The sequence below is a fragment of the Lissotriton vulgaris genome, chromosome 12 (genome assembly GCF_964263255.1).
Source record: "Lissotriton vulgaris chromosome 12, aLisVul1.2, whole genome shotgun sequence".
NCBI classification, from domain to species: Eukaryota; Metazoa; Chordata; class Amphibia; order Caudata; family Salamandridae; genus Lissotriton; species Lissotriton vulgaris.
In genome coordinates this window covers 801,801,411-801,826,197 of record NC_141700.1, presented here as the reverse complement: position 1 = coordinate 801,826,197, position 24,787 = coordinate 801,801,411, and the positions used below count along the sequence as shown (strand labels likewise).

The window sequence follows — 24,787 nt, the reverse complement described above, 5'->3', positions numbered from 1 at the left end:
AGGGTCATCTCTGGAAGATACCCCAGTGAGTCAAACTGCTGCTTCCCACCCCATCAGCAGCCCGCCCAGAAGACCCCACAGCTTCCATAACCTGGCTGACCCCTGCTTAAAGTGACTTCCTCATAAAGGGCCCCCCTGCCGCGCATCCTGGACTCACCTGTGCGCCTCTAGAATCCGCTCCACAATGGCGTCCCCGATCTTGTTGTGGACCATCTTCCTATCTGCGCAGCTGATGAAGAACTGGTTCTGGAAATATTGAGAACAGAGAACTGGTGAGACAGACTTACTGTGCCGGGGCAGGAGCAGATACCAAGCGATCAATAAACTGTGTTCCACCTCACACCAGCATCTCAACAGGCCTTATATAATCACACGAACCTCTGCAAGCGAGACGCGACTCTCGGCTCGGTGCTGCTCAAGTGTCCCTCGCTGAAGAAAAGCAGCTACTCCGGATTCTTGGAGAGGAACGGCCCAGCACTGGCTTCTCTGGCCTCTTTACTGGCAGCTGCAAGCGTGGGACTCACTGAAGCAGGATTATCACAATGCAAGCATGCCATTGCCAACCAGTCATGGTTCAGGCATGGCAGTGGATGATAGGACCCTTGAGCTGCTGTTTTAGGACAAATCAGGACACTACCCTGGATTACAGGAGATCCTGGGGCAGGATAACTCTTTTGGAGCAACTAATGATTCCTCTTTAATGCACATCTCACCCAGTCCCTGCCTTGAAGGGCGTCGCATCGAACACACAAAAGGTGATGGGAGTTTCGCTTGCAAATAATATATTCATGAGCAATCGCTCTGTGTAAGATTCTGGGCACTCACGGTGCCATTTCAGACCAAGGCCCCCTTATGTAAATTAGGACTGACCCGGCTCCTCATGGGAACAGTCCATCACAAACAGCCAGGTGAGACCCCATGCAGAAGGGACCGCACACACCCCTACACCTGTTTCGGCCTTGTATGGCTTTGTCAGTAAGGTGTCGCTTGCAAGCCTGTGGAACAGCGGGCAAGGAGCACGTGCTCAGTGCTCATTTGAGAGGGCGGCTGCAGGTGTGATCAGAAACAATATTTTTTGGGACAGGCACTTACCTTTCCTCATCAGACTGACGCATAGCAAGAGAAAAAAAAAAGAAGGAAGGAAGGAATGGAGTAAAAAAAAGAAGACAAAACAGTGACAAAGGGATAAGGCAGAGATGAAAAAGAACCTTCAATAATGAAATAAAGGGGATGGAGCGCCAGGTGGTGGAAGAAGAGGTGAGAGGCGTAATCTAGACTGCGTAGCCGTGGTGTTCCACAATTCTGGAATTCATCAGCTCAGGCTGACGCTTCCGAGAGAAACTTTAGGCACCAGCACTTATTTTACAAATGAAGCATTGCTCACTTAGGGTGCCGCAGCAAACACACGAAAGGTGATTGCAGGAACTGTTACAAATATTCATACTACTGGCAGTCACTCTGAGCAGAATTTCAGCCCACCATTTTTCACCCACTGCACCACCCTAGACAAAGGCCCGCCTTATGTAAATCAGTACTGACCCTGCCGCTCATAGGAACGGTCCATCCCAAGCGGACAGACCAGACCCCTCAGGCAAAGAGCACAGGCAACCCCAGGCTGTTTCGGTCTTGTTAAGACTCATCGGTGTGATATGGCTTGGAAGCTACGGAAGAGCGATCCAGGGACCTGCGTCTGGGCAAACCCTTGGCCACTTAGGGCGTTGCAACCAAATAAACAGCCGGCCCTTCCGCCTCAATGGCGTAGACAATGGCATAAGGTGACACTGAATGACCTACAGAAAGTGTGGATAGAACCCATGGTCCTAGCTACGGACAATGTGGACTCCGTTTTATCTAAGTTTAATACCTCTCTTTTAGAGGCGGTTGACATGTTGGCCCCAATGAAATTGCATAAACAGCTTCCCATATCCAAACAAGAGATATGGTATACTGAACAACTTAGGATAGAGAAACAGGGATGTAGGAGGTTGGAAAAAGTATAGCGAAAGGACCACACAGAGGAAAGCAGGAAAGAACATGCTGATGCCCTATCCCTATACCACAAAAATATCAGGCTAGCCAAGAGGAACTGTCTCACTTCACAGTTGACTGAGGCAGGCAATTCCTCCAAAGAACTCTAAAGGATTCTACAGACATTTGTGAAACCTGTAGCCTGTGAGAGTCCAGATGATTTCTCTCAATCCCTGTGTGATGACATCTCCCAATTCTTTGAAAACAAAATAGAGCTGATTTAGGAAAAAATTCTAAAAGTAATTAACTGCAAGGATAACGCGGTCAGTACTTCTCCACCATCAAGTCCTCACAATAGTGACATACCTACACCTACATTCACTGCCTTCCCGGAGATTGGATTAGATGACATCAATTCATTGATAAATCATATTAAAACAGGGTCTCCTCTGGATCTCCTGCCTGCCAAAATGGCTGCTTCTTTGTGCAATCTGCTTGGCCCTATGATTCAATCAATAATAAACCTTTCTCTTAGGGAGGGTCGGGTACCCCAAGAATGGAAACGAGCTGTAGTTAACCCTATTCATAAGAACCGGGCCTCACCATGGACAGACCTATCCAACCTCTGCTCAATTTCCCTTCTGCCTTATTTAAGCAAGCTGGTCGAGAAACATGTGAATACCCAGTTGTCCAAATTCATCGAGGCATCAGGAGGGCTTGACCATACACAATCAGGTTTCAGACCCAACTACAGCACCGAATCAGCGCTCCTCTCTGTCACAGATAACATCAGGATGGCACAAGACAGAGGGGGCTCTATGATTCTGGTGCTGTTGGATCTGTCTGCAGCCTTCGACATGGTCTTGCATGATATTCTTCTCGCCCGCTTGCAGAAGGTGGGGATTGGAGGACTGGCTCTGTCCTGGTTTGAGAGTTTTCTCTCAGGCCGCTCACAAAGTGTCAGCTTGGGCCCCTACTGTTCCACTTCTAGGGAGCTCACTAAGGGGGTTCCACAGGGCTCATGTCTAAGTCCCACATTATTCAATCTATATGTGGCCCATATAGCTGACATTGTGAGAACATATGGATTCACGCCAGTGTCGTATGCTGACGACACTCAGCTTCTGTTTCCATTCCAGACCCTCACTCCCGCAATCATTCTTTTGCGGAGGGAATGAGAGCAGTGTCTGACTGGATGGCCTCTAACTGCCTACAATGTAATGTGGGCAAGACGGAGGTCATGCTTTTCGAGAAATCTCCTCTCCTTTGGTCTCCGGATTGGTGGCCTCTCGATCTGGGACCTGTACCCGACCCTAAACAGACAGTGAAGAACCTAGGTGTACGGTTGGACCAGGGATTACTGTTAAAAGAGCACGCAAACCAGGTGACAGGGTCCTGTTTTCGGATGATAGGACTTCTGAGGCGTGTATTTCCATTCTTGTCGGACATTTTTAGAAAGACCCTTGTCCAGGCCCTTGCAGTCAGCCGGCTAGATTATTGTAATGGCCTCTTCTTGTCAGCTAATGAAGAGGTACTCAGCAGACTGCAAGTGGCCCAGAACACCGCAGCAAGACTGGTCTTAAATGTCCCCCTAGAACGCCTTCTCGCCCCCTCCTTGAAAGACTCCACTGGCTGCCCATTCGTCAACGGGTTAAGTTTAAGATCTGCTGTGTCATACACAAAAGTCTGTTTGGCTCAGGCCCTCAATACTTGACTGAAAAATTTAACATTTATAACCTGGAACGTCTGCTTCGTTCCAGCGGCCAACTATTGCTACAGATCCTGACGGTCAGAAAGGCACGTCAGGGTGGGCTAGCCCTATCCTATATGGGCCCTACCCTTTGGAATAAACTTCCCCCCGGCCTGAGACAAACTACTGACTATCTAAAATTTAGGAGAACACTTAAGACACATTTGTTCCTGACAGCATAGTTTCTTATGCCTTCCTAGAGCTCTGTTTTCATGCACATCTGGCGAATCAAGCGCAGAGATACCCCTCCGGGGGTCGAGTATTGCGCTATACAAGCAACTAAATAAATAAATAAATAAATCCAAGACACAAGACGTGGCGGGAGGAATGCTTAAAAGTAGGGTACTCACAGAGGGGGATCTCTTTCGAGGGTGGCACCGTGGAGTATGAGCTCTTTGCAAGCTTTCCTCCCATCGCCTTGTGTGTGTGCTATCCAGTGGGGCGGTGGTCTAGAAACCAAGGACCCTGAAGCACCTCCACAAACCCCAAACCTGTGTGTGTGCTCAGAAGACATTACCTCTATATATACGTAGTGTTGGCTTTCCTTTATGCAAGCGATGTACGCGTTGAGGATGGAGCACTCCGACGACCCTGCGGACCAACGATCCACCGACCTCAGCACCTGTGAAGAGAGAGTGGAACGTCATTTCAAGACCCAGAGAACCAGTGACACACACAGAGCTCATCCAGAACAACAGGTCCAGGGAGGAGAAGCAGTATACCTGTTTGGGTGTTTGCGGACAACATGGTTAAAATGACGACCCCTCTGTTTTTTGTTTTTTTTATCCTGTGTCTTAATGCATGGATGACAATGAAAGGATTTGTGAAGAAAATATAGCAAAGGGTGAACAAGCCACTTCTGTGGAAGGCAATGTTTCAACAGAAGATGGGAACTGTGGTTTGGTCAAGGCTTGGACATGGAGGTCCGTCACCGCCTCTATAGTACAGGGTCTCTGGAAAGGCAACCATGTCTGGCAGTCGCACTGTTCCAGGTGCAACAAGAGTTATAGGGGGGATGCTCTCTGATGACTTGTGCCTGACCGCACCAGGACGGAGGAAGATGTCCAAGAGCACAGAAAGCCTCAGAGATGCTCTGCCCCAAATGTAGGACAGTCCTTGCAAGGGGGATGTTTCATATCTGGATGAGAACGTATGACAGAATGTGGCTAACCAAACTGAAATGGTGTAGATGTGTTGTGGCCATCTTCGAATGGAGTTTGTGTTCGGCGGCTTTTTCAGAATGAAGTCTGCATTTGGTGGCCATCTTGGATTGGAGTTTGTGTTCAGCGACTTTTTCAGAATGAAGTCTGCATTTGTTGACCATCTTGGATTGGAGTCTGTGTTTGGCGGCTCTTTCAGAATGAAGTCTGCATTTGGTGGCCATCTTGGATTAAAGTCTGTTCAGCGGCTCTTTCAGAATGAAGCCTGCATTTGGTGGCCATCTTGAATTGGAGTTTGTGTTCAGCGACCTTTTCAGAATGAAGCCTGCATTTGGTGGCCATCTTGGAATGGAGTGTGTTCAGCGACTTTTTCAGAATGAAGCCTGCATTTGGTGGCCATCTTTCATTAGAGTTTGTGTTCAGCGACCTTTTCAGAATGAAGCCTGCATTTGGTGGCCATCTAGGAATGGAGTCTGTGTTCAGCGACTTTTTCAGAATGAAGCCTGCATTTGGTGGCCTTCTTTCATTAGAGTTTGTGTTCAGCGACCTTTTCAGAATGAAGCCTGCATTTGTTGGCCATTTTGGATTGGAGTTTCAGAAAGGGATGTTAAACTGAAGCATTCCTGCTACAGCTGAACCTATTGCTGGCCCACAACAATAACAGGATTGAGCTCCGGTTCAACAAGAGATGTGTTTCACAATGGAAAACACTATACCGCATGTTATCTTAAGGTATCAACACAGCCCTTGGGGCAAAGAGCTTAGAACATTGAACCTCCCCAGCAGATCAGTGAAAGCAACAAAACGGTAATGGGAAGTGACATATGCTGTCTCACTCCCAGGCTTGAGAAGGCACAGCTTTACCAGGTCTGCAGGTGGACACATGGTCACTCGGCCCGGACATGACAGCCCTTGACCACCATGAGACAGCCATGGATACTGCTGTAAACAAACCCTAGGCTGCACAACAGTTCATGAAGGACGGTTCTTCTACACAAAGCTACCAGCACAGGACGCCCAGACTTTGCCTTCTTGGACTCGACTCAATCTTCTGTCAAGGACCCAGTGGTAGCCAGCCTCAACGCTTCAACACCCTACTGTAATGCCAGGGACTCACCAGACTGCACGACTGAGTCCCATCATAAGCTCACTGAAACAGAAGTCTTCAAGGTGCTATTTCTGCACAAACCTGCACGAATCATCACTAACACTGAGAAGGGAAGGCTCAGTCCAGATGTAGTTCACCAGGGACCTCTGAGGGATATAACCGCCTTGGTACACTCCACTGGAGATCCCCTTAGGACACAACCGCCTTGGTACACTCCACCGGGATCCCTCAGGGACACAACCGCCTGGGTACACTCCACCAGGATCCCTCTAGGACACAACCGCCTGGGTACACTCCACCGGGATCCTTCAGGGATGTAATCCACTGACCTCTTGGGGAGTCTTGAAGCGGTAGAGTAGAATGCTTTTGGAATGTGGTGCAAGTCAAGATGGAGATATCCACCAATGGGCTGGGACCCGGGACAAGCTAAATGTTCGACAATATCTCAGGCAGTAGACGACAAGCCCTCAGTATAAAGATGCCGGTGTTTGGGCAGCGCCCGCCTCATGATGCTCACACGTGCAGTGCTTCAGTGTTCAGAGCATCTGCTCTCACCATGTGAACATCATGGAGCCCTTTCTAGTTTTACAATCCAGATGACTCAGAGTTCCCTGCAGAGCTTAGCACAGCAGAGGAAGAAGCCACACACGCGTCATATGTTCTTAAGAGTTTAACTGAACATTGGCCGGTGCAGTATGTTATGTTAGTAAGCACTTATAAAGCGCACGTACGCCCTTAGGTTTCATGGCGCTCAGTAGACTCGTCGGTCGCCGCACCTGCACAGTCGTGGCCGATACCTGCAGTGACGTGCCCATCATCAGCATCATATACGCTTCCACTTCAGAAGCAGAGCCCAGGCTTCACCTTTAAAGTCAAAGCCACGCGAGAACCTGCTTCAGGGCTTTGAGAACCAGATCAGTGGATCTGCGTCAGTTCCGCCTTCACCTTGGACTGGAGTCCACCTCTTCAAGTTTTAAATAGAAAGTTGGTTTGTTGGTCAAGGTTTGACCTTCTTAAGACAGATTCCATCCCGCTACCACCTTTTCTGCTAGAATGATGTGTGTTTCTTGGTTGTATTTATCTAATGGTCCATGAAAACAGAGTCACACCGGCCTGGCCGAATAGCCTTCTGCAAGAGCTGTGATATTCTTAGCGGATGATGAATCCGGTTTCTAGGATCATGGGGTCTTTAAGTGAAGTATCCACAGGTGAGGGGTTCGAGAGGACCCAGATGAGGAGAGATCCTTTCATCAGAGGGAGCTTCTCTAGCACTGCCGGTGACATCACTTCCCAGAAGCTGGTTGACATCAGAGCATCTACTTCAATCAAAATGGCAACCTCCAATGTAAACCAAGACCCCTAATGTCTCCTGGTACCAATTTCTGGCAATCTGGTGTTTCAGGGGTGGGCGGTGACTGCACCTGGTCCTCATGATCAAAGTATCGAAGACTTCACCGAAGGTATTGCATGGATACCTCTGGACCACGCGTGGTTGGTGAACAACCCCAGCAAAAGAAGGACAATGTAGAGGGGTAAATCGATCTCATGCCAACGTACACCGGTCAGGAAGGCCCCCGCTGTGAGATGAAGAATTCACATCAAAGCAGATACATTCTCTGTCATTTGAACAAGCACACGCTTAAGAGGAACTATTGGGGTACAGGACTCTTGACGGAGGACCCCCCCCGCTTCCCCACTCCTCTGGAGCTTGAAACACTCACTCATGCTCACACTTCGGTGTTTCTTAGCCGCCTCCTGGTTTTTGAAATATTTCTTGGGCAAAGGGAGAGGCGTCTTCTGAAAGAGGAATGTGCCATGTGCACAGAGACCCCTCCATGTGACGTCATGGAGGCAAGAGCGCGTTCTATCCTCACACCTGGAACGCGTATGGAGTTTATTTTTAAACATATTTTCATTGGCAGTTATGGAAATAGGATTAAGGCTTTGCACAGGACATCATGTGAAATACAATACGTTAACACTTATCTGAGGTTCGCACAGGCTAAACTAAATACATCGAAGCACCCTAACATTTATGTGAAGGATCCGTAAGGAACATGTTACCCGAGATAGTTGCAACGATCTGGCCTGCGACGCAGCCAGCAAAAATGGTACCAGTGCAATGCATCACCCGGCCTTTATGAAGGATTGAGTTTCAAAGAGATGTGACCCCGCTTTGGGAAGACCCCTCGAGGGAATGCCACTCATTTCAAACAAAACAAGAACAACTACCAACCAACTTGTGCAGGGGTCCAAATGATGCAACCATCTAGAAATGGACTGGGGTACATGGTGGGCAGAGCGGGGTACCAGGGTCTGTCCCAACCAGGCCACAGACCCATGGGCCTTTTCATCCTTATCCTGGGCGAGCATGGGGGGGGGGCCAAGGGGCGGCCCCCTGTACGCTCAGGTGCATGAGTACATACCCTCTTCATCCCTGATTCTCCCCTGCTCTCAAACTGCTCAGCGGGGTCGTCTTGGAACTTTAATGGATATAATCAATACTTGTATTATACTTGAGATGAACTACTTACGCCACATACTTGACCATTACTAAGACAGGACTGGCAAAATCCCACAGGCAACGTAACGGAGCGAAACACGTGTCCGTTAGTGCAGAAGCTCTCAGTCAAAACGGCTGATGATATAGGGCCCGATTTAGGTTTTGGTGGACGGGTTACTCCATCACAACGGTCACGTATATTGCTTTCGCCGAAATATAAATCCCATTATATCGCGTAGGATTTATATTTTTGTGGATGGGAAATCCGTAACTCATCTAAGATCTAAATCAGGCACGTAGCAAAAAAAAAAATGGAAAAGGACATAGTGTTTGCTCTGACTCGAATATTACTGCTTTGAAGCAATATATATAACATTTAAATATAATTCCGATCGGACAAAAACATAAAATTGAAATATCAATCAGTGAGTTAAACATGAGCAAATTAAGTACAGAAGAAGGTAATGGCGTGAAGAGCTCCTTAAAAGCAACTAAGCGCTTGATTTGGCAGAGACGCTACTTAAGGGTAACTCAGCACCCAGCAGGACCCTACCGAACGGGCATTGCTGGCGCGGGCTGGAGGCCAAAGATTATGCTTCGAAAGAAGGAAAGGAGGTAGATTTGTCCATCGCTTTCAATGGTAACCTTCTTCCTGTTACAGAGATCCTGACTTTTCCCCGACCCCTGTGGAGGAACTTAGGGGCTCTCGCGTCCCCACCGCCCTGCGGGAGGAGGGCCGACACCAGTCAAAGATGAGGGCGCCATTTCTACCCTCCTGCTGCAGTGTCCACTTACCCCATGCGAAGCTCTCGCGAGGACATGTGTTCAAGCGCCATGAGTCTCTGCCAATGCTTTGCTGCCTAAAGCCATCCATAGTTTGTGAAATGTGCGCACTTTGGACTCGAGCACCTCTTGGACCGTCACTTGAGACTTTGTTGAGGATTTTTGGCATCTTGGGGGGGGGGGTTACAGGGGGGTCTTCTTTGGGGCTGAAGCCCCCTGGAGCTGTGTGGGGTCACAGCCTCCTCAGAGGGGCTCCTTGGGAGAAGAGGCGCCTTCACTTTACAAGCCCTGGTGGCACAATCTGCCGGAAAGGATCCTGAATTGATAACTGAGTGGGTCTCGTGGCTACCTCTGCTGAGCCCAGGTAGCCGGGCCACCTTCCATGCAGCCGGGGCCACCTGCCATGCAGCCGGGGCTACCTGCCTTGCAGCCGGGGCCACCTGCCTTGCAGCCGGGGCCACCTTCCATGCAGCCGGGGCCACCTTCCATGCTGCCGGGGCCACCTTCCATGCAGCCGGGGCCACCTTCCATGCTGCCGGGGCCACCTTCCATGCTGCCGGGGCCACCTTCCATGCAGCCGGGGCCCCCTTCCATGCAGCCGGGGCCACCTTCCATGCAGCCGGGGCCACCTCCCATGCAGCCGGGGCCACCTCCCATGCAGCCGGGGCCACCTTCCATGCAGCCGGGGCCACCTCCCATGCAGCCGGGGCCACCTCCCATGCAGCCGGGGCCACCTTCCATGCAGCCGGGGCCACCTTCCATGCAGCCGGGGCCACCTCCCATGCAGCCGGGGCCACCTTCCATGCAGCCGGGGCCACCTCCCATGCAGCCGGGGCCACCTTCCATGCAGCCGGGGCCACCTCCCATGCAGCCGGGGCCACCTCCCATGCAGCCGGGGCCACCTTCCATGCAGCCGGGGCCACCTCCCATGCAGCCGGGGCCACCTTCCATGCAGCCGGGGCCACCTCCCATGCAGCCGGGGCCACCTCCCATGCAGCCGGGGCCACCTCCCATGCAGCCGGGGCCACCTCCCATGCAGCCGCTGAGACACCTGGATACAGGGTGCAGGATTTATTCCACACTCATCCTTCCAGATCACAGCCTCTTTCAGACACCAACCGGACGAAAGATGGTCTGGAAGGGATGAAAGGCCTGGCCCCACAGACCCATGCTTCAGAGGGTGGGCTGGAAGGGATGAAAGGCCTGGCCCCACAGACCCATGCTTCGGAGGGTGGGCTGGAAGGGATGAAAGGCCTGGCCCCACAGACCCATGCTTCAGAGGGTGGGCTGGAAGGGATGAAAGGCCTGGCCCCACAGACCCATGCTTCGGAGGGTGGTCTGGAAGGGATGAAAGGCCTGGCCCCACAGACCCATGCTTCGGAGGGTGGGCTGGAAGGGATGAAAGGCCTGGCCCCACAGACCCATGCTTCAGAGGGTGGGCTGGAAGGGATGAAAGGCCTGGCCCCACAGACCCATGCTTCAGAGGGTGGGCTGGAAGGGATGAAAGGCCTGGCCCCACAGACCCATGCTTCAGAGGGTGGGCTGGAAGGGATGAAAGGTCTGGAACCACAGACCCATGCTTCAGAGGGTGGTCTGGAAGGGATGAAAGGCCTGGCCCCACAGACCCATGCTTCAGAGGGTGGGCTGGAAGGGATGAAAGGCCTGGCCCCACAGACCCATGCTTCAGAGGGTGGGCTGGAAGGGATGAAAGGTCTGGAACCACAGACCCATGCTTCAGAGGGTGGGCTGGAAGGGATGAAAGGCCTGGCCCCACAGACCCATGCTTCAGAGGGTGGGCTGGAAGGGATGAAAGGCCTGGCCCCACAGACCCATGCTTCAGAAGGTGGGCTGGAAGGGATGAAAGGCCTGGCCCCACAGACCCATGCTTCAGAGGGTGGGCTGGAAGGGATGAAAGGCCTGGCCCCACAGACCCATGCTTCAGAGGGTGGGCTGGAAGGGATGAAAGGCCTGGCCCCACAGACCCATGCTTCAGAGGGTGGGCTGGAAGGGACGAAAGGCCTGGCCCCACAGACCCATGCTTCAGAGGGTGGGCTGGAAGGGACGAAAGGCCTGGCCCCACAGACCCATGCTTCAGAGGGTGGGCTGGAAGGGACGAAAGGCGTGGCCCCACAGACCCATGCTTCAGAGGGTGGGCTGGAAGGGACGAAAGGCCTGGCCCCACAGATCCATGCTTCAGAGGGTGGGCTGGAAGGGACGAAAGGCCTGGCCCCACAGACCCATGCTTCAGAGGGTGGGCTGGAAGGGACGAAAGGCCTGGCCCCACAGATCCATGCTTCAGAGGGTGGGCTGGAAGGGATGAAAGGCCTGGCCCCACAGACCCATGCTTCAGAAGGTGGGCTGGAAGGGATGAAAGGCCTGGCCCCACAGACCCATGCTTCAGAGGGTGTGCTGGAAGGGACGAAAGGCTTGGCCCCACAGACCCATGCTTCAGAGGGTGGGCTGGAAGGGACGAAAGGCCTGGCCCCACAGACCCATGCTTCAGAGGGTGGGCTGGAAGGGACGAAAGGCCTGGCCCCACAGACCCATGCTTCAGAGGGTGGGCTGGAATGGATGAAAGGCCTGGCCCCACAGACCCATGCTTCAGAGGGTGGTCTGGAAGGGATGAAAGGCCTGGAACCACAGACCCATGCTTCAGAGGGTGGGCTGGAAGGGATGAAAGGCCTGGCCCCACAGACCCATGCTTCAGAGGGTGGGCTGGAAGGGACGAAAGGCGTGGCCCCACAGACCCATGCTTCAGAGGGTGGGCTGGAAGGGATGAAAGGCCTGGCCCGACCAAGACCCATGCTTCAGAGGGTGGTCTGTGGCCTGCAGCCCTTGAAACACAGACCACCATGGGCCGGAAGCATGTTTTGAGTCCTCAGATAGCCCCCTGTGCCCCAGCACCCCCCTGAAGGGGGCGTGGAGTGAAGCAGTCCTCGCTGCCCCCCCCCCCCCCCCCCCCTCGCGGAGTTGAACGGGTGGGCATGTGCCCACCTGCCAGCTTGTGGAGCGAGGGAACAGGACTGAGTGTTCCACCCACCCCCCCTTCCAGCCCCGGAACAGCACACGTCTTATGTACCCGGGGTCTCCATGACAACCGCAGCTCGGCACTTACAGAAATCTACTCCAAGCATTATTTTACTGATGTCATTAAAAACAATGACTGGCTTCAGCATCCGACCCCCGCCGTGGCAGCCCCCTGCTCTATCACCCCCCCCCCCCCCGTCTATGTGCATGGGGCGGCGAGGGCCAACCCTGGGCATGTGATGCCCTGGGCGAGCATAGGCAAGAGGCTCCATCACACAGCGCCTGTCTAGGCACACTCGTGCACACGCAGAGGGAACCCTCGCGCCGTGCACACAACTGAGCTTAAACATCACAGTGAGGCGGATGCCAAGCCACCTTGCTTAGCGCACGTAAAGTGTGCACGTTTCACTATCAGCCACCATGCTTAGCGCACTTACAGTGTGCACGTTTCCTTGTCAGCCACCTTGCTTAGCGCACTTACAGTGTGCACGTTTCACTATCAGCCACCATGCTTAGCGCACTTACAGTGTGCACGTTTCCCTGTCAGCCACCTTGCTTAGCGCACTTACAGTGTGCACGTTTCACTATCAGCCACCTTGCTTAGCACACTTACAGTGTGCACATTTCACTGTCAGCCACCATGTTTAGCGCACTTACAGTGTGCACATTTCACTGTCAGCCACCATGCTTAGCGCACTTACAGTGTGCACGTTTCACTGTCAGCCACCATGCTTAGCACACTTACAGTGTGCACATTTCACTGTCAGCCACCATGCTTAGCGCACTTACAGTGTGCACGTTTCACTGCCAGCCATCTTGCTTAGCACACTTACAGTGTGCACATTTCACTATCAGCCACCTTGCTTAGCGCACTTACAGTGTGCACGTTTCACTATGAGCCACCTTGCTTAGCACACTTACAGTGTGCACGTTTCACCATCAGCCACCTTGCTTAGCGCACTTACCGTGTGCACGTTTCATTGTCAGCCACCTTGCTTAGCGCACTTACAGTGTGCACGTTTCACTATCAGCCACCTTGCTTAGCGCACTTACAGTGTGCACGTTTCACTGTCAGCCACCATGCTTAGCGCACTTACAGTGTGCACGTTTCACTGTCAGCCACCATGCTTAGCACACTTACAGTGTGCACATTTCACTGTCAGCCACCAGGCTTAGCGCACTTACAGTGTGCACTTTTTACTATCAGCCACCTTGCTTAGCGCACTTAGTGTGCACGTTTCACTGCCAGCCATCTTGCTTAGCACACTTACAGTCTGCACATTTCACTATCAGCCACCTTGCTTAGCGCACTTACAGTGTGCACATTTCACTATCAGCCACCTTGCTTAGCACAATTATAGTGTGCACGTTTCACTATCAGCCACCTTGCTTAGCGCACTTACAGTCTGCACATTTCGTTTTGTTCCCAATAATGTAAATACTCATTGTCAATCAATCAATCAAAACACTTGTATAGCGCAGTACTCACCCGGAAGGGTCTCAAGGCGCTTGGGGGAGGGGGTCCGCTACTGCTCGAACAGCCAGGTCTTGAGTTGTCTCCTGAAGGCGAGGTGGTCCTGGGTCAGTCGAAGGTGGGTGGGGAGGGAGTTCCATGTCTTGGTCGGCAGGTAGGAGAAGGATCTGCCTCCGGCGGTGGCTCTTCGGATGCGTGGTACGGTGGCGAGGCTAGTGGACCGTAGCTGGCGGGTGAGCGTGTAGAAGGTCAGGCGGTCGTTGAGGTACTTGGGGCCCAGGTCGTGGAGGGACTTGTGTGCGTGGGTGAGGAGCCTGAACGTGATCCTCTTGTTGACGGGGAGCCAGTGCAGGTCCTTCAGGTGGCCGGAGATGTGGCTGCGTCGGGGGATGTCCAGGATGAGTCGGGCAGAGGCGTTCTGGATGCGTTGGAGTCTTTTCTGTAGCTTGGCTGTGGTTCCGGCATAGAGGGTGTTTCCGTAGTCCAGTCGGCTGGTGACGAGGGCCTGGGTGACCGTCTTCCTGGTTTCGGTCGGAATCCATCGGAAGATCTTGTGGAGCATGCGTAGGGTGTTGAAGCATGATGAGGAGACGGCGTTGACTTGTCTGGTCATCGAGAGGGAGGAGTCCAGGATGAAGCCCAGGTTGCGTGCGTGGTCTGTTGGCTCGGGAGTGGCGCCAAGGGCTGGGGGCCACCAGGAGTCGTCCCAGGCAGAGGGTGATGGTCCCAGGACAAGGACTTCCGTCTTGTCCGAGTTCAGTTTCAGGCGGCTGTTCTTCATCCACTCGGCGACGTCTTTCATCCCTTCGTGTAGGCACTTCTGGTGCACCCCAGCGCAGAACTACACAGGCTGCCTGTTGCCAGCCAGAGCAGCACCTCAGCACGCAGCATCTGTTGCACGCACCTGCACTTCAGGGCCTGAGCCCTGCTGCTTCATGGAGTACCGGTACTCTTTTTAAGCGAAAATAAGTTCCGGTACTCAGGGGGAAAAATCTTAGAAGTGCCGGTACTCAGTAGCGGTGAGTACCGGCCCATTGAAAGCACTGACTTTATGTAAGTTTCCTGTCCCCAGTTACAGCTGGGAATGAAGTGAAAGTACCAGCCATGGGCGCGTGCAGGGCCCGCCCCTCCTGCCAAAAGTCATTGGCCGATAGCTTGGGTGCCCCCCCCCCCCGCGGTGGGTGCCAGGCTTGAATGATCACTTCTATGCACGTGCCACAGGCCCGCATCTGTGGCTGTGATGAGGGTGCGGGAGAACGAAGCAGGACACAAGCTATCGATGTGGAGCAAAGTCATCTCGACTGCCTCTTCCTGCTTCCACACCCTCAGGAAAACCTTCAGTGGCCTTCCTCTCAACGCCTGCCGGCGAATCACCCAGGCACTCATCACCAGCAAGCTAGGGAGGTGTGTGGTGCAGCGGCCGGAGCGGCTGACTCCGGAGCACAGGTTCACAGTTCGAATCCAGGCTGCGGCGGCAGCTCAGCTCAGCACCCTGTGACTCTGGGCAGTAGCTCACTTAATCTCCCCGACGGCCCCCAGCGCCTAGAGACCCCCAGAGGTGACTCGTTTGCCTTATGATTACCGGATACCAGTCTATCTACGTCTGAATCTCCGCCGAAACAAAAAGCAGCTTCAGATGAAGCTGAACGGAGCAGCTAGACTCTTCATACCTCCTCAACTCCACTCACCTCCAGACCTCGACTGGCTCTCCACGCACAGGAGCGCACTGTGCGGATTACACATGCAAAGCCACGCACAATCTAGACTCCACTCACCTGTACACGCACAGCAGCTTTCCCACCCCCTGATCACTGCGGTGTCCTGCGTCCAAAGAGCTAGAGCCGGTGGCCGTGCCTTCTCGTACCCGGCTCCTAAAGCCCTGAACGAACTCTGGAACCCCAGGAGTACCCTGTAAGCATCTGTTCGTAGCGTGCAGGGCTGCAGATTCACACACTATGCATACTCCTGCCTTGCAGTGTTGCAAGTTATTTTTCCCCAAGGCCTTTTTAGGATCGGCGTCATGCGTGGCTTTCCTCCCCCTCGAGGCACTGCGCATGTTCAACGGCTCTTTTTTTCCCCCTTGCCATTTAAGGAGCGAGGATATAGTCTGATAAGTTGGCTTTGCTGTTGAGTTGCTGTGTTTGTGTGTACACTTCTCACCCTCGAATACCTGCCAGGGAGGCGGAAGGGTGCGTGTGAATCTACAGCACTCCACGCAATGAATACATGCTTACCGGGTAACATACTCTAATCGTAGCATGTGTTGGCTGCAGATACACATGCATGCATAGACTGTAAAGATGGACCCCCCACGGGGTGGCTTTAGCCATGAGATGGTGCGTTTGTTTGAAATCATGTTTGAAGGAGTGTCTGTCCCACTAGAGCCTGTTGTCTTGTTTCAACATCCACACAATAGTCTTTTGTAAAAGTGCGTGGGTTTATCCGTGCTGCTGCTTTGCAAGTGTCAATGAGAGGGATATTCCCTAGAAATGCCATTGTTGCTCCTGTATTGCTTTTTGAGTGAGCCCCTGCCGTGCTTGTTAATGTTCTTTTCGCTTTGACATAACACATTTGTATTCATTTAACTATCCATCTTGCTACTCCTGATTTTGAGATAACATTATGTTTACGTGGATTTGCGAAAGATACAAACAGTTGATGTGTTTTTGCAGAGGCCGCCCCCGAAGGGGGCCTCACGGGCCGGCACCATAACAGCCGCCGGGAACCCAAACAATTCAGTTTGGGCCGCTAAAGGGCGCCCAGAGACAACAGAGGGGGCTCGCCCCGCACCCATCCCCCATGAGATGGGGTGCCAAAATTCCTAGCCAATACGGGGGCCCGGTAATGTTTTGAACCCCCCAATGGGGGAAGTCGCCACCAACCGAATTGGATAGCGAGAGGGAGTTATAAGGCACCGCTCCCCCAGGACAGCTCACTTCTTTCACCTCAAAGATCTGAGGAGCGGTGTGCACGGCAATTATTGCAAGAGGCGACGTCTTTGAGAGACAGACCGACCAGCCGAAGAGGCTCGTGATGTGAAGCAATCCTCGGTGGCTACACGAGCATTGGTGTGGTTTCTGAGTCCAGCCAAGAACACCGCCGCCAGCCTGGCGTCTACCAGCTCCCTGAGCAATGGGGGGGTTGTTTACCTGAGCCTATTTCGTGTAGCAGGGGACCGCCTCCAGCGCGACAGCAAGCAAGGGTGCTCCTGGGGTCGGAAGGAGAAGCGATCCAGGGGTGCTGCGCACCGGCCTTCCCAATCCAGGTCGTTGCAGAGCAGCGAGGCAAGCAACTGCCAGGGTTCGGAGGGAGAGGAGATCCGGCAGCGCCACGCCCCCTGCCTTCGGATCCAGGCCGCTGAGGAGCATCGAGGCAAGCGGCAGCAGGGGAAGCAAGTCAGCCATGGAGATTGGAGGCAGTGGAGATTTGGCAGTGCCACGCCTCTGGCATCGAGGATCCAAGCCGCTGAGATGCATCTGGGGCAAGCAGCAGCGAAAGCAGAGGAAGGGAGTCCAAGGGTCCGACTCCCGGACAGGCAGCTAGCGACTTCAACTGAGGGAGCGAGCACGAGGTGACCGCGTGCAGCGAATCGGCGGGGGGAAAACGCAGGCAGGCTTGCCAGGATCAGGCTCAGATTAAGGCCCACCCCCTCCGCACGCCCGGGCCGAGGAGAGGGGGAAAAGGTAAAGGGACAGTCCTTCACACTTCAGTACACCAATCAAAAACAAAAGAGCGAAGAACCAGCAATACCTCCCTGGTCCTAAGCTGAGGCCACCGGGGAAGTGAAATTGAGCATGGTCACATCTGTCAGGGATTACCAAAGTCTGCATTGCATGCCACCCAGGTCAGGGTGGCCCAGGCTTGTCCGTACTAGTTAACCAGGCTCTCACCCGGGAGAGATACATGAAATACGCAGGAACTATGATGCAGGTAGGGGGGCTCCAGACACTGGGAGACGCAGGGGAGACAACAAAGGCAGTGGAGCGTTTTATACAGCGGGCATTCACAAGTAAAAGGACCAGATCATGGGCGCAGGCCTACTTGTCAGTAATAGCATATTTTTCAAAGATAAACACAGGGCTAGACCCCACTGCCACACATTACATCAGGGCAGCCGTGAAAGGATGGAAGTGCACGGAGGGGAAGGAACAGGACACCCGGCAGCCCATAGACTTTAAGAAATTGACCCTGCACATGGACACGCTGGGGCAGGTGGTAAAAGACACATTTGAGGCAACACTGGTCAAGGCAGCCTCGCAACGGCATTCTTTGGGGCGTTTCGGGTCAGTGAACTCCTAGTCCCAGCATAAAGTGGCCCGGCGGTAAGATGCCTGCCGGCAGCCGACTTCAAAGAAATGGCAAATGTAGAGCTGCTGATGAGAAAGTCAAAAACAGTTCAGGCAGGCAGAGGGGCTTGTAGTGCGGCTGGATTGCATTGACGACCCCAGGTACTGCGCAAACTGCTGCTTCTTGGTCTACTTGGCGATACAGCCCACACGGGAGGGCCCGCTATTCCAACACAGAAATGGGAACCTCCTAAGTAAATTTCAGTTTGCAGACTTCATGCGCCAGGTCCTGGGCAGGGCAGGTCTTTGCCCCCCTTCGGAACACATTCGTTTAGGATTGGGGCGGCAACATCTACAGGACAGCAGGGGATGTCCGAGGCCGGGATCAAGGTCATGGGCAGGTGGAGGTCCAATGCCTATAAGACATACGTGTGAGGCCCCAGTTATTGTAAAAAAAAAAAAAATTTTCAAAGGACAGTGGTCCCTAGACAGATGAATTATTCACAAAAATAAATATGGACTAAATAGAAACTATATTCATTGTCCAGCCGGACAGTATTTAATTTTTCATAAAAAGGATTTCACAAGTGGTTATGGTGTGATACAAGCAGGACACCAGCCGATGCCCGACTAACACACTCAGGGGAGAGACACAACAAGGACATTCAGGCAATTTGGGGTAGTCTGTGTATCATAATTCACAATCAGACAGTAAAGAATACACACTATTTGCATGATAAATATGCATATAGTGTGAATAGGTCGACGACGTTTCGAACCCTATATAAATTCAGAGTTCATCTTCAGGACAAACAATGAATGCCTTTTATAAAAATGTTCTTAGATAACATTTTAGTACAGCCCACGCTGTGGGACTAATTTAAAATCCCAGGCAGCAGCAGTTCAGTAACGGGGCGATCAACCCTGAATCAGTTGATTAGCTCGAGCAGGCCAGCACGAAATAGGTGCGGTCCGGTAAGAGAAGAAACGGGTCCTCAATGGGGTCCTCGTTCTCGTGACAGACACACACGAGATGTGCCACCTGACAATGTGATTGTTGCCTCAGCAGGAAGGCGCCCCTGGCTGGTATGGGTGATAGGCCACTCGTATCTCTGTTGGATGCACACCTGGTGGCTGTGCGGCAGACATAAGCAGAGGGGCAGGCCTGTCGACACGTGCGTCTGGTGGTGGGCGACCCAGGTATGAAAGGAAACCACCTTTCAACATCTCTAAAGGAATTGCAGATGGAGGCCGCAGGGCACCCGGATGTCTTGGTGATACCTCTGGGGGGAAACGACCTTGCACAGCTGGGGAGGACAGACCTCCTCCACGCCATCCAGGCAGGCCTAGCGGAGACGGCCAGGCAGTTCAGAAGCACCATCATATGGTCCGAGCTGGTCACCAGGCTGGCTTGGCGAGGCGCTGAGTCAAATAAAGCAGTTGAAAACTCAAGGAGGAAACTGAACATCGCTGTGAGCAAATTTTGCAGGATTAATGGCCTGGAGGGCTTCAGACACGGCCTCATCAACCCAGGGTGTCCGGAGCTTTACGCACTTCCTGTCAAAGGAATGATGCAAATGTTTTGGGCCAACCTTTGGGGGGTGATGACATTGACAGGCTGCACATTAAAACCCGCCGCCCCCCAAAAAACAACAAACGAGTCAGGGGCGAGCTGCCGGGAGATGGAAGCCTTCCTTTTGGCGTGGCGGATGAGAGGGGGTACATTTGTTTGTTATGGAGGCACACCGGCAGGGCGGTGTGTAGGAGGAGGGTCACTCCCTTGGGGATGTCTTACGGCAGGGTGAGTCGGCCGGAAAAGGGGGTAGCAAACAGAGACAGCACTCGCAGCCCAGACCCACCAGATGGCAGGACACAAAAGGGACAAACAAGGTAGTGGGTTGGGGCCCAACTCAGTGGAGAGGCTACCCCCCCACCCCACCCCCCCACGCAATCAGTGTAAAAACCAATAGAACAATTTATGACCCAAAAATCAGGAAGAAATTATTTATGACTACAACAGGAGCGAAGTAACGAACTGTCATAGGATGATTTATGATGTGTAAGAGGAGCAAAATGATTTATAGTAATGATTTAGGACAGTCCGTGACAATGATTTACGGCCAGAGTCATAGAATTGTGACTAGGGCACTGTATTGTAAGAGCTATTTCGTACATGTCATGTAAATAAAACTGCGGCCAACATCGACCACAATACAACAACGTGTGTTGGCAACTTCATTATATATACATGGGCAAGGGTTGCATGCCAGTTGGAGTGGGCACAGTGCGGGGTGATCTGAATGTTTTGATGCACTCCAAATAGTACAGATGGGCACATTTAACATCAAGTGTATGTAACACACGTCCTGCTACAGTTGTTGGATTTGGGAAGAAAACAGGAAACTCCAGAGCTTGATTTAAGTGAAAAGGTGATCTAACTGTTTGTAAGGACTTCGTGCGTAAACACACTTTATCTGGGAACACTTGAAATGTGGTTCTTCAATAGTGAGTGCATGTATTTCGCTGTCCCTTCGTAAGGAGGGTATCGCTTCTAGGAAGCCACCTTCCACGTTATGAACCACATTTGACAGTTCTGTAGTGGTTCAAAAGGTCTTCTTAAAACAATGTTTAAGTTCCATGTAGGTACAGGTTGTGTACAAGATGGAATGACTCGTTGTAATCCTTCCAGGAAGGCTTTGATGACAGGAATTTAGAAAAGTGATTGATCCTTCCTGTTTTGTAGATACGCTGCAATGGCTGCTAAATGCAGGCGTATGGAGGTATATGGTAACTGCGCTTTTTGCAAATGTAACATGTACAAACTAGCTGTTGGTCTGTTAGAGAGGATGGGTTAAAATTTTGTGGCGCACAATAGCGAACAAAACGTTTCCATTCAGAAGCATGGCGTGCTCTTGTGGTTGGTCTTTTCAAATCGACGTGGTTTGGGGACATTAGATCTAAGAATCCAAACTCCAATACTTCAGGAGCCAGATTGCAAGATTGAGCTGTTGAGTGTTGGGATGTCTCACCCTGCCCCCTCTGTGAGCGAGAAGGTCTGGGTAGTTGGGAAGCTTCTCGTGAGGGACTCGGGATAGCTCTAGTAGTGTTGTGTAACATGGTTGTCGAGCCCTTGTAAGAGTCATTAGTATCGAGGTTAATGAAGTCTGTCTGAGTTTCCGGACCATGTAAGGAAGGAGTGAGAGGTGGAACATCGTATGCAAATAGCCTTGGCCAGTTCATCCATAGGGCGTTCCCCTTGGATGGCGGGTGTGTGTGTTACTGAGCATGTATTTTCCACTTGTGAACCTGTTACTGTGTCCTGCTTAGCAGGTCTACAATGGAGTTGTCCTGGTATTGTATTGTTCTAGGAGGTGGACTTTGTGACTGTTTGCCCATTTCCATATGGTCTGTGCTGGGTGTGGCAGTTGAATGGAACGGGTCTCTCCCGGTTTCTGATTGTATTAGATTGCAGGCATATTGTCTGTGCGTAGAAGGACCCTTTTCTCTGTTATGTTTGGTAGGAATGCTTTGAGAGCCATGTAAGTGGCTAAGAATGTGGATTATTATTATCCTCCATGACCCCCCGCTTGTGACCATTGCGATGCTCAATGCACCTAGAGGGGTCTCATGTGTAGTCTTGCATAAGGCACTATTGCTACGCAAGAAGCCGCCATCCCTAGAAGGCTCAGCACTGTTTTGACTGGTAGGCGACGATGTAGCTGAGAAAGATCAAGTTGGTTCTAGAGATCGAGAACTCTTTGTGGATTGGGGTATTTTGTCCCCGATACTGAACTGAGTACCGCTCCAAGGCAGGCTCGTTTCTGGAGCGGTTGGAGATGGGATTTTGCCGATTGTGCTTTGAGTGTCTTTGAGACATTTGGCTCTGGTGCGACTCATGACTCTCCATGAAGGAGATTCCTCTCTCCCTAGGGCCGGGTTGTCTTTTGTTTGACACGTCTGTAGCCAGGATTTTTTACATAGTGGGGGTAACGAGCAAGTAATACACAAGGCAACGTGGGTGTGACCAACCATTCAACAGAGAATCAGATCGACCTTGTCTGGATTGCCACGAAGTTCTGGAGGTCTTGGCAGGATAGAAGAGAGAGTATGAGAGGAGCGGATGTGGTATCGGACCATCACCTTGTTGTGGCCAGGCTAAAGCTGCGGAAAGAATGAATAGAACAGACAAACCAGGACCAGCGGTATAACACCACCCTCCTTAAAGATGCTCAAAAAAAGGGGAAATTACTTAGTCAGCCTCAGTAACAAGTTTCAGGTCCTACAAGAGCTAGAGGACAACAGAGGCCCAGTAGAAAGTCAGTGGGAGAAGATCAAAGAAATAGTGACATCTGCTGCCAGGAGGTACTGTGTCCCAAGAAAACCCAGCATAAAGAATGGATCTCGACCAAGACTCTCTGCAAAATCCAAGCTAGAAAGGAAAAGAATGCTGCAGTCAACACCAGCCGAACAAGAGCAGAGAAAGCAAAAGCTCAAGGTGAATACACCAACACCAAAAAGGAAGCAAAGAAAAGCTTCAGAGCAGACATGCAAAGATTCATTGATGGTCTTGCCAAAGAAGCCCTGGAAGCTGCAAGCCATGGAAACTTGAAAGAACGCTACAACATATCACAGAAACTCTCCTGCATATACAGACAAGCCAGAAAGCCCTGTTAAAAACAAAGCTGGGAAGACAATTATGCGTAACGAAGGCCAACCACGAAGATGAGTGGAGCACTTTGAAGGACTGCTGAACCAGCTTGTGCTGCTGTCTCCCCCAGACATACAACTAGCTGCCACGGACGTGCCAACCGACTGCAGCCAACCAACCAAGGAAGAAATACAACAAGCCATCAAACATCTGAGAAATGAAAAGGCAGCATGACCCGACAACAGTCATGCAGAGGCACTGAAGGAAGAACTTGAAACATCAGTAGACCTTGTCTACTGCATGACTGGAAGGATGTAGGAAGAGGAAAAGGTGCCACCAGATTGGAAGGAGGGATATCTGATCAAGAACCCCAGGAAAGGTGACCTGAGTAACTGTGCAAACTACAGAGGGAAAACTCTCCTATCAACCCCAGCAAACGTGTTCAACAGAGTCATCCTGAACAGAATGAAGGAACAAGTCGGCGATCAGTTGTGAGACGAACAAGCTGGCTTCTGCAAAGATAGATCCTGCAGACAAGATTGCAACACTGCGCATCATCATTGAGCAGTCAACAGTGCTTAGTTTGTGAAAGAAAGAGTTCTGCTACCCGAAGCTCTGCTCAGAAGCTGGCGGCCTGTGCAATTAAATGTCAGCGTGCAGCATACCAAGGATGGTAAGCGTCCAACTACTACCAGACACTCCCTGCCCCGTCCTCTCATTCTTGCAGGTCCCCGCTTTCTCCCTTTGTGACAGTTTTTCAGCCTTTTGCTTTCTCACTCTTTCGATCTCTGTGTTTTTCCCGCTAATGCACTTGGGAAACATCTCAGGCTGAAAAAGGAGTGTCAGTGCCCAAAATTAAGTGCTGGGGACCCCCACCGTCAACCACAGACTCAAATTAAGCACTGGCAGTCGATGGAATGGAATTCACCCCTCTATGTCAACTTCATCGAGTAGGAGGAGCCATTTGACAGGGTGAACAGAGAGACCCTTTGGAAACTCCTTCGCCACTACGGTGTGCCGGATAAACTCATCAGAAACTCGTACGAGAGAATGTCCGGCAAGATAGTCCATGGAGGACAACTCATGGAATCCTTCGAAGTGAGGGCCCGCGCCCGCCAGGGTTGCTTGATGATTTGGACTTTGAAGACGACCTGGCGCTTCTCTCCCAGAACCATCTGCAGACTCAAGGGAAGACCGACAAGGCTGCAGCCGCACCAGCACAACTAGACCTCAACATCCACAGGGGATAAACCAAGCCGTTGAAGGCTAACACGGCTGGTACAACTGCAGTCACTCTTGAAAGCGATGCACTGGAAGAGGTTGAGGCCTCCACCTACCTGGGAAGTGTCATAGACAAGCAGAATAGCACAGGGGCCGATGTCGAGGCAAGAATCTGCAAAGCAAGGGCTGCCTTCACTCCGCTGAAGAAGATCTGGAGCGCAGAAGACCTAACGCTGCAAACCAAGATCAGGCTTTTTAACACTAGCGTAAAATCGGTCCTTCTGTATGGAACAGAAACCTGGGGACACCAGTGACCACCATCAAAGCCCAGACCTTCACCAACACCGGTCTGAGGAAAATCCGCCAAATCTGGTGGTCAAACACCATCAGCAAAAACGACGACCTAAGGCAGCAGAGTGTCCAACTCCCTGCTCATGAAGAAATCATGAATAGACACTGTGTCGGTCACACCCTCTGGCAGCCCGCCTCAAACATTACCAGGGAAGCCCTGACCTGGAACCCTCACGGGAAAAGGGGAAGAGGAAGGCGAAGAAACACCTGGCACCGAAGCCTCATGGCTGACTGCAAGGAGATGCATTACACTGGAGTCAGATTGAAAGAAAAGCCCAGAACGGAGAGGGCTGGAGAGTCCTGGTTGACGGCGTATACGGTATACCCCGGGAGGGGCGGTAGGTACAAGTAAGCACGCTGGCATCTCACAAGATATGAACACAGGTGACAGCGCTAAATTCATGCCTGAGAGTCCTGTCAGTCTTTAACATTTCCTATATTATATCTTTTACATAATAAAAAATAAAACATTGCAGTATTTCTTCATAAAACTATTGTATGGCTTTTA

At 51.9% G+C, this 24,787-nt stretch overlaps 1 protein-coding gene across 2 annotated transcripts in view; it reads right to left on the bottom strand.

Annotated features, from left to right (window-relative positions):
* PLD2 (phospholipase D2) overlaps positions 1-24,787 on the bottom strand; it is a 476,181-nt gene that overhangs the window by 61,632 nt on the left and 389,762 nt on the right. For both annotated transcript variants that reach the window (XM_086946231.1, XM_086946232.1), the window contains exons 19-20: positions 4,236-4,340; positions 158-246 (exon numbers count right to left, since the gene is read on the bottom strand). In XM_086946231.1, the coding sequence (XP_086802357.1) occupies positions 158-246; positions 4,236-4,340 (194 nt within the window). The remainder of the gene's footprint in view (positions 1-157; positions 247-4,235; positions 4,341-24,787) is intronic.